Source organism: Anomaloglossus baeobatrachus, chromosome 6 (genome assembly GCF_048569485.1).
Source record: "Anomaloglossus baeobatrachus isolate aAnoBae1 chromosome 6, aAnoBae1.hap1, whole genome shotgun sequence".
In the NCBI taxonomy this organism is placed as follows: Eukaryota; Metazoa; Chordata; class Amphibia; order Anura; family Aromobatidae; genus Anomaloglossus; species Anomaloglossus baeobatrachus.
Window position 1 is genome coordinate 359,641,533 of NC_134358.1, and position 14,708 is coordinate 359,656,240.

The window sequence follows — 14,708 nt, forward strand, 5'->3', positions numbered from 1 at the left end:
ACACACGAACACCGCAGCATACACAAATATACGCACATACCGCACAACACACACATTGCACAAAACATACCTCCCCCCAAAACACACCACACACACACAAACCGCGCAACACACACACACACAATGCTACAGACACACAGTGCTCCACAAACAACGCAACACACAAACAACACCGCTCTCACCCCCCGCCACACCCAGACAACACCCAGAACATGTACAGCCCCTACACAAACACTTGGTAACTACACACAACAACATCTATATACACATAACAAAAATCATACATTAACTACACAATACGTAAAATCTAGAATACCCGATGCATAGAATCGGGCCACCTTCTAGTATATATATATATATATATATATAATAGTTGCATGGATATATCTCTATATATATACCTAGATATATAACTATAAATAAATAAATATCAAAACATCTATATGAGAGGAAAAAAATTTTGGGTTCTTCTTTACTTGAAATTTACATATGCAGTTGCGATTTGAAAAAAAGGAAAAGAAAAAAAAAATGATCGCACTCCCAGCAATGCAAATCAATGAAGCCGTCTACTCTATAGCTTTTACTAACGGGGTCGTATTAGCGTCACGGAATCTGCGACCAAAACGACATCCCTTTTGCGTTTTTTCTCTAAACATGGTTTGGGAACACGCAGTTGGTGCTAAAGCGACCCTCGACACACGGTATGAGTCATGGCGGGAGTCCGTTCCTGTAGTTCTTCTGGTGATCGGCTTCACTGATTTGTAGTTGAAAGTGACAGTTTCACTTTCACTTTCAAATTTTAATAACAATTCTAATATGTCAACAGTCAAACTTGGAGAAATACATTGGCTTCACCGCCCCACCACCAATCTGATTGCAGCTAGCGTCCATGTGACACTATGCATCCAATCGTGCAAGGAGGCGTGCCCATTGGCGACGCACCTGCGTTGCCAACGTAACCGCAACTGCGTCCAATAATTAAACATGGCGTCACGCAGGCGAGCTGCAGCATGGGGGGAGGCTGAGGTCCGGTATTTGATAAGGGAAGTGGATGCTCGTGACTATAATTGTCATGAGTCGCATGAGCATCCACTTCTCCATAAAAAATCTGTGTTGAGGAGAATCCAGCGAGGTCTTAAGAGAAGATTCCATGTGGAAAGGACTTCTTCACAGATCCGTAAAAAACTTGCGGATCTGCGTTATCGTTCAAGCGACCGGATCTCAGCCATACGGGCAGAGAGGCTGCATAATCAAGGTGGGTGTAGAAGGTTGTGCCTAGGGAATGTATAATGGTATTAAATGTATATATGTATGTATATATATCTATATATAATGATATAGATATATAGATATAGACATATAAGGCCCCCTTCACACGTCGTGAAAAAACATGCACGTGTGTTACGTCCGTTTTTCTAGTCCGTTTTCCGTTTTTGTGTCCTTTTTTATGTGTCCGTGTGCCATCTGTGTGAATGACGTATGCTAGCCGTGTGTGCGTGTTGGTTGGCCGTTTATGCGTGTGAGAAATAACTGTCATGTGTATGTGCTGTCCGTGTGAATTTATGCGTGTTTCTGATGCACAATGTCGTAGATACATACCCACTGACAGCAGATAGTCGCGCATAGAGAATGAACTGGGGTGAACTTAACCCAAATACATTGTCATACCACGGGTGTGTCTGGGTGTCGCGTCCTGATTTGCGGTAACCCGTGAAGGACTCACCGGTGAACGCTAATCCTCAGTGTAACTGAATGGAGTACCCCTCTCTCATACTCACCGTTCCCCGATCACCAGAGTGCGGCTCTGCACGGCTGTTCTCTAAACTCCGGAGGCTTTTCCTCTTTAAAAAAGCCGGCCGCTCATTAAACAATCTCGTATTCCCTGCTTTCCCCACCCACCGGCACCTATGATTGCTTGCAGTTAGACACGCCCCCACGCTAATAATAAGGGGTAATAAGGAGATTGTTTAAAGAGTGGCCAGCTTTTTTCAAAAGAGGAAAAGCCGTCGGAGTTTAGAGAACAGCCGTGCAGCGCCGCGCCGGTGATCGGGGAACGTTGAGTATGAGAGAGGGGGGAGACTGACCGACAGACAGCGAGAGAGGGACAGACAAGACAGAGATAGACCGACAGACATAGAGACCGACCGACATAGGGAGATTGAAAGACATAGGCAGGAAAACAATGAATGACCTGTATCACTAGAAAAAAGCACAAAACGTACACGGAGCATACAGAGATGCATCCGTGTCACGTATTGTGCGCACATAACCATTGACTTTCATGGTGTCCGCGTGTGCGTGTCCTGTGCAGAAAACGGACATGCTTCCGTGCAAAACGGAAACACATACGGATCACAGACACACGAACATTCTGAAATAATGCAGGGGTGACCTCAAACATAGATTAACATTGGTGCACGTTTGGCCGTGTCTCCGGTACATACGGAAACGGGCCAAACACGGACGTGTGAAGGGTGCCTAACACATACATATAATAGGTATATACATATACTTATCTATATAGATAGATATATTGATTATATATATATATAGATAGATAGATATATGTATGTAATAAGGTTAATTCTCTTCAGGACCACAGCAGGAACTACCAGAGGAGCATGAGCCCCCGGAGGATCCAGAGCCCCCAGAGGTGCATGAGCCCCCGGAGGATCCAGAGGAGCATGAGCCCCCGGAGGATCCAGAGCCCCCAGAGGTGCATGAGCCCCCGGAGGATCCAGAGGAGCATGAGCCCCCGAAGGATCCAGAGACCGCAGAGGACCATGAGCCCCCGGTGGAGCTAGAGCCCCCAGTGGAGGAAGAGCCCCCTGCTGGATCGGCTTCCGGTAATAGTTTCACATAACATAAGCTCCATATAAATTGCAAAACATAAAGCTGTCATGTACTATTAAATGTTGTTTGTTTGTATAGGCGGTATTCCAACCACATCAGGGTCCATCAGTCCCTCTGTGTCCGACGAGGAGGAAAGCAGTAAGGGTATGTGCGCACGTTGCTTTTTACCTGCTTTTTACCTGCTTTTTTGCTGCTTTTTCTTCTGCGCTGTTTAATGCCAAAATGGATGTGTTCTTCTATTCAAGCAAAGTCTATGGGAATTTGGGTTTCTTGTTCACACTATGTTGTTCAAAATGCTGCCTTTTTGTGGCAGAACTTTGGTCAAAAACTCAGCTTTTCAAAGAAGCAACATGTCAATTGTTTTTGCCATTTGGGTTTTGCACTGCAAAGCTGAGTTTTTGACCAAAGTTCTGCCACAAAAAGGCAGCATTTTGAACAACATAGTGTGAACAAGAAACCCAAATTCCCATAGACTTTGCTTGAATAGAAGAACACATCCATTTTGGCATTAAACAGCGCAGAAGAAAAAGCAGCAAAAAAGCAGGTAAAAAGCAGGTAAAAAGCAACGTGCGCACATACCCTTAGTGTTTAACATGAATCTCGTATGTCTCTTAATGCTAAGCAGAAACAAAAATTATAATTTAAAACCTTTACCATTCCCTCCACAGGAATCCCAACTTTGGCAGACCTCATCTCTTCTCACTCAAGTATTCTTGCTGCGCAGAGAAGAATTATATTTGCACAGAGGAGACTGATGGCCAAGCTCGACCATCATGCTATGATGATGTCCCGTTATGCGGCTGGCCAAGGGGAGGGCAGCAGGCATTAATTTTCTTCACAACAATGATTGTTTTTTTAATTCCAGAAACCCTACCCTACACAATGTGAAGGCTTCAAACACCATTGGCTGCACATTGGTTTCACACATCCGGCTTTTTGCCGTTTTACCAGATGCGGCGCTCTCCCGTACAGTTAATACAGTACAATGACAGCGCTATAACTTCCGGGTCACATGCGCCGGTCACATGACAGCATGTGACCGGCGCTTGTTGCGCTGTCGTTGTACTGTATTAACTGTACGGGAGAGCGCCGCATCCGGCAAAACGGCAAAAAGCCGGATGTGTGAAACCGGCCTTACAAACATCTCTTCCTAAACAGTTGATGTTGCTACCTTAATATTTTTGTGTTTTAAGTTACATGTTTTATAAACACTTTAAAATGTATATCTGCTGTTTGGTAGTTGTCATTTCAAAAAGCAAGTAAACATCTATCATCACTCACAATCATTATATTACATGTATGCATCTGTATACATGCACCAACCCATCTGCATCCCGCCTTTGGCCTGGTAGTAAGCAGCGGTGTCCGGACCTGTGCTCGTACTTACTGTGGAGTGAGTTGTCGGTGAGGGCACCCGTGGGTTGTGGAGACTGATGGTGAGACGGTTAGGGGAGGTGTAGTCCCAGGTGTATGGAAAAAATGGCTGGGGAAGGTGACGTGCCGAGTTGGACCGGTGGTAAATGGTGTACTCACAGTTCACAAGAATTACACACACAGTCCCGTGTAGCAAACAGGGGTCCCTCCCTCTTGCACTCAGTGTTTGTGTCTTTAAGTGGTACATACATACATACACACAGCCACATATATCCATAGTCAACATTCACCGATGCTGCCGATACATGTCCGGGTCCTGGTGGAAATCCTCCGATCTTGTCTTCTTCCCGTAGTATGATCCATTGTGCAGAAGCGCAGGTGAAGTTGCGAAGTACAGTAAGCTGAAATACCTTCCTGACGTCACCATGTTAAGTGTCCGCACGTGCGTCACTGGTCCTTCCACTCCCTGTACCTATCCGGCGTGAATGCCCACTGGATGATTGCACGGTGATCTGAGGCTTCCCCAGGACACGGACATGGATTGGCAGCATCAGGGTTTTGGTGGACATGGTGAGTATGGATCTAAATGCAAAGGTTCAAACAGATCTATTCCTCCAAGCAAAATGCAGTCCTACTGGAACGATTCATGGAGACCACAAAAATGAATTATAACAAACTTTTTATTGTCAGTGTTGTCATGTCTACGCCCAAAAACACTGATGGGCAATAATCACACAAATAAACATAAAAAAAAATATTTTAAATAAACAAAAAAAATATATTATTGGCCGCCCTGTTGTTGGGATGCCACATATTTGGCCAGCTGCACTCCGTGTTGCTTAACTGCTGTGGCCAGTGTGCGCTGTGCCGCTGCCAGTGTGCGCTGTGCTGCTGCCACAGTGCGCTGTGTCGCCAGAATCCTCGTGTGTGACGCCTGAAGGTCTTCTAATGTTGGTATTTCTATGGAGGGAATGGTACAACTTAAAAAGGCAAATTATATGTAGATATATCATTTAGAGCAGGGGTCTCAAACACGCGTCCCCCGGGCCGCATGTGGCCCGCCAGTCTGATTTATGCGGCCCGCAGACACCCAGTGCAGAACACTTTATATTTGCCCTCCACTGCCTCCAGTCATTTAGCGTTCGCCAGCCGCACTTTCACATTGCAGCTGCGGCCAGCCGCACTTCCGCATTGGAGAAGCCGCCAGGGAGAAGCAATCAAAGCCGGAGTTCAATCAGATGTCAAGGTGAAGCAATCGAGTGCGGCATTCAACTCGAGCTCAGCAGCGCAACCCGAGCAGCGCTGACGTCAGCTGCTTTGCCGGCGGGTGCAGCGGAAGGAACAAGAGCATAGGGCACGTTAGAACGTTTGTGGTGTGTGTGTATGAAGATGGCTGTGTGTGTGTGTGTGTGTGTGTGTGTATGATGATGGCTGTGTGTGTGTGTGTGTGTGTGTTTGTGTGTGTGTATGATGATGATGGCTGTGTGTGTGTGTTTGTGTGTGTGTATGATGATGATGGCTGCGTGTGTGTGTGTGTATGATGATGTCTGTGTGTTTGTGTGTGTGTGTATGATGATGGCTGTGTGTGTGTGTATGTGTGTGTATGAAGATGGCTGTGTGTGTGATGATGTGTGTGTTTGTGTGTGTGTATGATGATGTCTGTGTGTGTGTGTGTGTGTGTGATGATGATGGCTGTGTGTGTGTGTGTGATGATGGCTGTGTGTGTGTGGATGATGATTATGATGATGATGGCTGTGTGTGTTGATGGTGATGATGGCTGTATGTGTGTGTGGAGGATGATGATGATGGCTGTGTGTTGATGATGATTAGGATGATGATAGCGGTGGTGGCTGTGTGTGACTGATATTGATGGTGGGTGTGTGAGACTGATGATGATGATGGCGGTGGTGGCTGTGTGTGACTGCTGATGGCGGTGGTGGCTGTTTGTGCCTGATGATGATGATGGTGGTGGTGGTGGCTGTGTGCGACTGTTGATGATGATGATGATGGCGGCAGTGGCTGTGTGTGACTGATGATGGCGGTGGTGGCTGTGTGTGACTGATGATGATTGTAGTGGTGGCTGTTTGTGAGTGACGACGATGATGATGATGACGATGGCTGTGTATGATGATGATGATGATTGCCGTGTGTGTTTGTATGATGATGATGGTGGCTGTGTGTGTATGATGATGATAAAAATGGTTTTGATGGTGACTGGAAGACCGGAAAATGTTACAGCTGGGGGTGGCAGCCCGTACCTGTCCGCTTTATCTGCTATGAGAATCAAAAATACTGCGGAGCGCTATGTAATTTTTTTTAATGCTGTGACAGAGAATGAGTGTCTGTGCTTGGCTGTTGGAATAACCTGGAATCTGCTTATACATTTTGATGCTGATGCCAATCACAGATGCCCACTCTTTTTGACAAATAACTAATATAAAAAAATGATGTTTCGCTTCACGGTATTTTTGATTCTCAGCGCATACTAATGTAGCATTGTTATAATAGTTTAAATAATTGATTAGCAATTATATTGTATTGTATTAAATTTGAAAGGAATGCGGCCCTCTGCCTAAAATTTTTTTTATGTGCGGCCCACTTACTTTGACGAGTTTGAGACCCCTGATTTAGAGGTACATGTTTGTTGTTAAAACTTACGGTTTGGGTGTTCCTCCTCGTCCGGTAAGGATGGGCTGAGGTTCCACCCGAATCCTCTGGCATCACCTTCAGCGGCTAGGGTGAGACAAAACACTTTATAGTACATCATAGCTGGAGAGACTGCTTTATACATGGTGGACTGGAGAGGCTGGCTGCATAATTATTCATGGAGTACTATGGAGGTGTATTCTAATATATGATTGGTTATGTGGGACCCTTTATACTCTTTGTAAAGGGGGCTTTACACGCTATGACATCGCTAATGCGAACTCGTTGGGGTCACGTGATTGGTGACACACATCCGGCCGCATTAGCGATGCCGTTGCGTGTGACACCTATGAGCGATTTTGCATCGTTGCAAAAACATGCAAAATTGCTCATCAGTGACATGGGGGTCATTCTCAAATGTCGTTACTGCAGCAGTAACGAAGTCGTTCCTCGTTCCTCCGGCAGCACACATCGCTCCGTGTGACAACGCAGGAACGAGGAACCTCTCCTTACCCGCCTCCCGGCTGCTATGCGGAAGGAAGGAGGTGGGCGTGATGTTACTTCACGTTCATCTCCGCCCCTCCGCTTCGATTGGGCGGCGGTTCATTGACGCGGCTGTGACGTCCCTGTGACGCTGAACGAACCACCCCCTTAGAAAGGAGGCGGTTCGCCGGTCACAGCGACGTCGCCGGGCAGGTAAGTATGTGTGACATGTCTGGGCGATGTTAGGCGGCACGGGCAGCGATTTGCCCGTGTCGCACAACAGATAGGGGCGGGTACCCACACTAGCAATATCGATACTGATATCGCTGCATGTAAAGCGGCCTTAAGGCTATGTGGGGGCCATTATTGTATTTTGACAACGAAATAGAAGGGGGACAAATATACAATCAGGGGATGGGGATGTTTTGTGCTGAGGGAAAAAGGCTCTTTCCTTCAGCTTTCCCATGCTGTGCTATACATCTTTCACTAAGCACCCAGCTTTCCCAGGCTCTGATATGGGAAAGCTGGGTGCTGAGTGAAAGATGTATAGCAGAGCACGGGGAAGCACTTTGCCGAGGACAAGATGGATATCAGAACATAGGAAAGCTGGGTGCTGATAGAGGGATTTCAGATCATGGGAAATCTGGGAGCTGTGGGTAAGATAGCTCTATCGTGTCAAAGTTATATGCCCCTATTTTTAACTTTAAAAATTAACGTAAGGCAAACCTGCTCCGATGACATGAAGTGAGGAGGGAGAGACTGAAGGTGGCTCCTGCTGGTGCTCCGCCTCTGCTGGTGGATCCTGCTGTGGCTCCGGGTCTGGTGTAGGCTCCAGCTGTGGCTCCAGGTCTGGTGGAGGCTCCAGCTGCGGCTCCGGGTCTGGAGGTGGGTCCTGCTGGGGCTGCGGCTCTGGATAAAATTATACCTTGTAATATTTGCACATGGGGGTAACTCACAATAAGTACTCTTGTGGTACTACTCATGTGCTGTGTCTCATGTGGGTGTAATTACTCATGTGGTACTACTCATGTTAAAGAGCCACCATATACTGGGCAAACCAATGTTAACACTAGTGCTGAGCGGACCCGGACTGTTAGGCTATGTGTGCACGTTGCGTACAGTCACTGCAGAAATTTCCGCAGCGATCTGAAGAGCACACGTGCGCTTTAAATCGATGCAGAAATGTCCGTAGTGAAAGCCGATTCCATGCGCTCTGCCTGCAGCTCCTCCCATAGACAGAGCAGGAGCTGCCGGCAAAGCGCAGGAAAGAAGTGACATGTCACTTCTTTTTACGCAGCGCTTCGGCAGTAGCAGAAGCGCCGCGCTCTAAAACGCCACGTGCGCACGGCCCCTGCACAATCTCCATAGACTGTGCAGGGGACGCAGGACGCATGCAGTTACGCTGCGCTGCAAAGCGCAGCGTAACTGCATGGATTTACGCAACGTGTGCACATAGCCTTAACGTCCAGATCCGCAATGTTTATGCGCTATCCCCGGGCCGGACCCCATTGACTTATATTGGCACTGGATTACGGCGCAGATCGGACTCTTTTATAAATATGTCAGTGATCCGCCAGCCCCAATATTAGTGGACATTCAAACAACTTTAGTTAACACCACTCACCAGGTTGGAGCTGGCTTTGAGAACGGATGCTGGCAATGCGGTTGCTAGACCTGTAACGCAGATCTGAGAGCTTCTTCCTTATTTGTGTAGTTGAACGCTGCACCCCAAATTTACTCAAAAGGCCCCTACTAATCCTCCTCAGCACTGCCTTCTTGTGGAGCACAGGATGGACATGGTGTCCAACACAATCATAATCTCTGTTGTCCACATTTTTAATTAGATATATTACTTCTGCCTCTCCCCAAGCTGATGACCGACTTCTAGCTGCCATATTTCAGTAGGCCACAACAACAACATTAGACCCGCCCAACACAAATCAGCGCCGTCCAATAGAATTCTAACGTCGACGCAAAGGACTTGCGTGACGCAATTGCGACCAAGAATGGCAACACCGGGGACGCAGCTGCGTTCGCTACGTGACATGAAATCAGCGAATCGGGCTAGTTTCATGTATTTTTACCACGATATAATAATGTCTGCGTCGGCCATTCTGAATTGTCTGCCATTCTGAATTGTCATTCTCTACAGTGGCCACTGATGCGTTGTCATTCTCTGATTGGCGGCCACTGATGCGCTGTGATTGGACGACTGATGCGCTGTGATTGGATGACCCTGTCTCTATATAAAAGGGAGCGAATTAGCGATTCCAAATGCATTCATCTGGATTTACCTCTGCGTTCCCATCTGAGTCGCAAGTCTGTTCTTTGTGGATCTAAACTACTTACTTTGCAAAGTATGTTTGCGAGCTCAAATTGAGATCGTAGTTGCGTTCTTGTATTAATTATATTACTTTTTAAATATTTAATAGTGTGATATATTATATATTTGTTAATATCAATTCTATGCAATCATGATTGTGTTCTGCATTGTGCTAAGGCTTTTTAGGCTTGCAAGCAAATGGAGGCCTAGGTTTTTATTTGTGTACATAAGCTTTGCCAAGGGCAACCCTTGTTGATTGCCATATTCTTCCAATGCTTGGGCATTTCTAATGTGGTTTATGATTTTTCAGATATGCTTTGCCAAGGGCAACCATTGTGTAGTGCCATGCCTTTCAATGCTAGGGCTTTTCTATTGTGGTTTATGAGTTTTCAAAAATGTTACATGTATTCTTTTGGTAACACTGTTCACTTTTCTGTTTTCAGATGTCTTCTAATAGCCAAGATTTTATTAGAGACTTGCTAGAGATGTATCGCTCCCTGCCCTGTTTATGGAAAATAAAGTCAGCAGACTACAGTAACAGATATAAAAAAAGGGATGCCTATCTTAAACTGGTCGACCTTGTCAAGAAATATAACCCAACAGAAACCGTGGATGAGACCGTGGTTAAAAAGAAAATACAGGCCCTCCGCACAGTCTTTAAAAGAGAATTAAATAAGGTGGAGCACTCATCAAAGTCAGGTGCCGGAACTGAGGAACTATATGTTCCAAAGCTCTGGTATTATGACTTGATGAGCTTCACAAGAGATCAAGAGATTCCTCGTCCACTGGAATCGATGATAACGGTGGAGGAGGAAGAAGAGGCTGAGGTCCGATCACAGTCTCCTGTCGGAGATGTAAGTACCTTTTTTTTCTTACCTATAATTAGCATTTAAACTTTGTATTTTGCATACTGTTGAACGACATTTCTTATCCTGTATTACTTCCCTAACGTGTACCCATGTGCCTGCCGGTTAGGATATCCAATGCAAAAACACAAAACTGTATTTGGGTGTTGCTGTAAGTTTTAAAATTATTTTCTGGGTTTGCTTTAACATAATATTTGTCTTCCTTGTGCAGGACCACTTTCAAGATGTGGACACACCAACAGGTGCGAATGATGCTATTACCATCACTCAACATGTAGATTATGCCGAAGAACAAAACAGTCAAGCTGTGCGACAATGCTCATCGCGTAAAAGAAAACCCACCACTTCGTCTTCCAGCTCTAATTCTGCAAAACTTATCGCTTTGGCGAACACAATTTTAAATCAAGAAAAAAATAACGCCAAGTGCGGTTTTACACAATTAGCAGATGAAAGACTAAAGCAGCTGGACCCAATACAAAGAAGGCATGCAGAAAGAGTGATGTTTGAGGCTCTAAATCAAGCAGCAGAGGGGAAACTGACGGACAAATCTACCGTGTTAGACCCAACTCCATTGTCATACCCTTCATGGAATGCCTCTCAAGAGCCTATGCAGAGCACACCAAGGAGGCTTCATCCACATTATCCCATGGGATCGCAATCGACCCAACATTTTCCGATACCTGGTGAACGATGTTCCTTTTCAGACTCTTATTACCAAGATTTGTAGTTTTTTTGTTTTTTTTTTATTCTTTTAACATGTTTTGTTTGTTTGCTTGTTGCCTTATTTGTTTAATGTTAATAAACATGTTTTTGGTTTTCAAAATTGTTGCTGCCTTTAATGCATACAGCTTGTAGCTGCCCGAATAAGGCTGGGTAATGTGTTGGGTTGAGGTCCGGTCAGTGAAGGGGTGGTATTCAGCTAGGGGAAGATATGGGTAGATTGACTGAAAAATTTGAAAGTTCTGTGTGTTGAAAAAATGAGAGGGGGTTTATTTCAGAAAGATAGGCACTATAAATACACACACTTATGGCTTGAACACTGGCAAAAAGTATAACATTTTCAATAATGTCACTGTGATATGCATCATTATACAAACTATAGTCAGGGCAATGGACAATGCGCATGAGTAGTACCACATCAGTAGTACCAGCATACAGTGCCCACATGAGACATAGCACATGAGTACTTCCACATGAGAAGTACTGCCATACAGTACACACATGAGACATTGCACATGACTAGGACCACATGAGTAGTATCACCATACAGGCCACAGGGCCTACACACTACAAGATGCACAAAGCTGGCTCACAGGTCAAGCACAAGTGATACTAAAGTCCTGAGGAAGCAAGACCACTACCATAACTGTTAACTTTCACGGTGGCCAGCACCCGGGAGTGGTTTACAGAGACTGTAAGTAAAAACCCGCAGGAGATGGTGTACCAGCAGATGGTGGAGCAGGTTGCGGTGGTGGTACAGCTGGAGGTGGTCCTAGGTATAGGAGAAAACTTCTATTGAGCGGATAACTCCAGGCCTCCATGGCTTAAGCCTGCTGTACACCATACAATTCCGCATACGATTTCGTACTGTAATGCGGTATGAGCTGTACTGAGGTATGCTGTCGTTCAATGCTCCCGGGGTGTCACACACTGCGATGTGTGCAGACTCGGGAACATTGATCAACCCGACGTTCAATTTTTAGCTTTTGAACGATGTTCAAGCAAGGAACGGTTTTACGTTTAATCGCAATCGCACATAGCTGTCACACGATACAACACTAACGACGCCGAATGTGCGTCACTTATGACGTGACCCCGCAGACACATCGTTAGATTTGTTGGTGCGTGTAAATCCCTTTTTCTCAAGTATGTTTAACAAACCTTTTCTCTTGGGGTACCAGACACATGGGGACCCCTTGCCTCAAAGTAGCAGACATTGAAAAAACAAGATACAAAAAGCAATGCCCAATCAGCAAAATTCTTTGATTTAATTTAAATAGAAGATCATATGGCTTGTGCACAAGGCTTCTACTGTCACTTTGATATGCACTGAGATAACAATGATAGTCAAGTCAATGGACCATACTACAAACGCGATTACACAGCATGGTTTTTGCAAAGAGGGTGTTGATCAAATGCTAATATACTAATATATGCAAAGAGAAAATAATCCCATTATACCACAGGAGCATATCTGAAATTTATGTATACTCAAGTTTGCATATCAGCCTTTACCAGGGGTAATTAGCTCTTTTTTGCCACCTTCCCCACAAGGCTTCTACTGTCACTTTGATATGCACTGAGATAACAACGATAGTCAAGTCAACGGACAACACTACAAACGCGATTACACAGCATGGTTTTTGCAAAGAGGGTGTTGATCAAATGCTAATATATGCAAAGAGAAAATAATCCCATTATACCACTTAGACCACAGGAGCATATCAGAAATTTACGTATAATCAAGTTTGCATATCAGACTTTACCAGGGGTAATTAGCTCTTTTTTGCCACCTTCTCCCTCTGATATGCAAACTGTATTTCTAATGTGATTATTTTCTTTTGAATATATTAGCATTTGATCTACACTGTGCATTGCAATGAACAACTTACGCCTCCTGACCCTATGCCACCACAGTGGGACCATTAGTTCTCTAAATTGTTTTTTGTTTGCTCACAGCAGCCTGGGCTCCTATACAGCATGTTATAATGCTGTATATAACAGCTCTGTGATGGTGATGGCCACAGCTTACAGCCCAAAAAAGTGGTGACAGGTTCCCTTTTAAGGAAACCATAAGTTTAACCATACAGTGGTACCTCGCTAATCGAGTAACCCACCTAACGAGAATTTCGCTATACAAGCAAATCTTTCTGTAAATTTGTAACCCGCTTTATGAGAAAGCTTTGCTGTACGAGCAAAATTCTCACCGCACACACTTCCGGTTCTGTACATCCACCACACTCTGACCCGCACTTGCAGTCCACACAAACACACACATGTACGCGCAAACACGCACGCACGCACGCACACACATACAGTATTATGCTCACCTTACCTTCCGTTGCACCGCCGGCATCATGGTTCTTGTATTTCCCGGGTACATCGCGACGTCCTCACGGTGAACTACAAGGCCCAGGAGGCATGCGATGGAACGGAAGGTAAGGTGAGCATATAATATAACATAATATGATTACCTTTCGTTTCATCGCCGGCCTCCTGTGTGCTGTAGTGCGCCGGGCTGCTCCAGTCCATGCTGTGTATCTGCATCCATAGCGACGAGGAAGGAACTTCCTGTCACCGCTAAGGAAAGGCAGCGCGCTGGTCAATCAGAGGCAAGCGGCTCTGCCTTTGACGTCAGCGCTTTGGCCGGGAAGTTCCTGCCTTGTCGTTATGGTAACATGATACACAGTCCGGCCCCGTACCAGAGAACAGCAAGTACCAGTAGACCTGCGATGGAACGGAAGGTAAGGTGAGCATATAATATGTGCATGTGCATGCGTGCATGTGTGTTTGTGTGTGTTTGTGTGTGTTTGTGCATGTGTGGAATGACAGAATAGGGGATCAGGATGGGACATTTTAGAAGTTGTGGAACGGATCGTGAGCATTGCAATGATTTCCTATGAGGAATCTTGCTTTGCTGAACGAGTACCTTGATTAACAAGCACAGTCCCAGAACGGATTGTTCTCGTTAAGCAAGGTTCCACTGTATAGTGTTCTTGAAAACGTGAAAGAAAAAAAAAACCAGTGTCGAAAATATTAAAAAAAAAGGGTGATCCTACCTTTTTTTTTTTGGGGGGGATATTATATTTACCATGTTCACTAAATGGTAAGGCTAGGTTCACACACTGCGTTTTTTTGACGCTGCGTTTTAGTGCGTTTTTTGCTGCAAAAACCGCACAAAAACGCACCCGTGTCAAAACAAACCCGGCAAAAAACGCACGCGTTTTGCTGCGTTTTTGCTCACTGCGTCTTTATGCGGTTTTTATCAGTGAACAAAAAAAAAGGTCTGATGTCATTTCCTCCTTCAATGTGTTCTTCATTCTCCACTAGTGTATGCAGAAGAGCAGACAGCTGCAGAACTACAAGGCTCAGCATACTCCATCCAATAGTGTATGCAGGAAAGCAGACAGCAGCTGCATAACTACAAGGCTCAGCATGCTCCA

The 14,708-nt window shown here is 45.3% G+C and overlaps 1 protein-coding gene across 3 annotated transcripts in view; it reads right to left on the bottom strand.

Annotated features, from left to right (window-relative positions):
- VWC2 (von Willebrand factor C domain containing 2) overlaps positions 1 to 14,708 on the bottom strand; it is a 2,156,493-nt gene that overhangs the window by 1,786,821 nt on the left and 354,964 nt on the right. The window contains exons 3-5 of one of the 3 annotated variants that reach the window (XM_075316552.1): positions 8,083 to 8,265; positions 6,886 to 6,960; positions 4,890 to 5,187 (exon numbers count right to left, since the gene is read on the bottom strand). The exons of the other annotated variants lie outside the window; for them this stretch is intronic. Of the exons in view, the coding sequence (XP_075172667.1) occupies positions 5,173 to 5,187; positions 6,886 to 6,960; positions 8,083 to 8,265 (273 nt within the window). The 3' untranslated portion in view covers positions 4,890 to 5,172. Of the gene's footprint in view, positions 1 to 4,889; positions 5,188 to 6,885; positions 6,961 to 8,082; positions 8,266 to 14,708 lie in introns of those variants that run through there. 3 annotated transcript variants of the gene reach the window in all.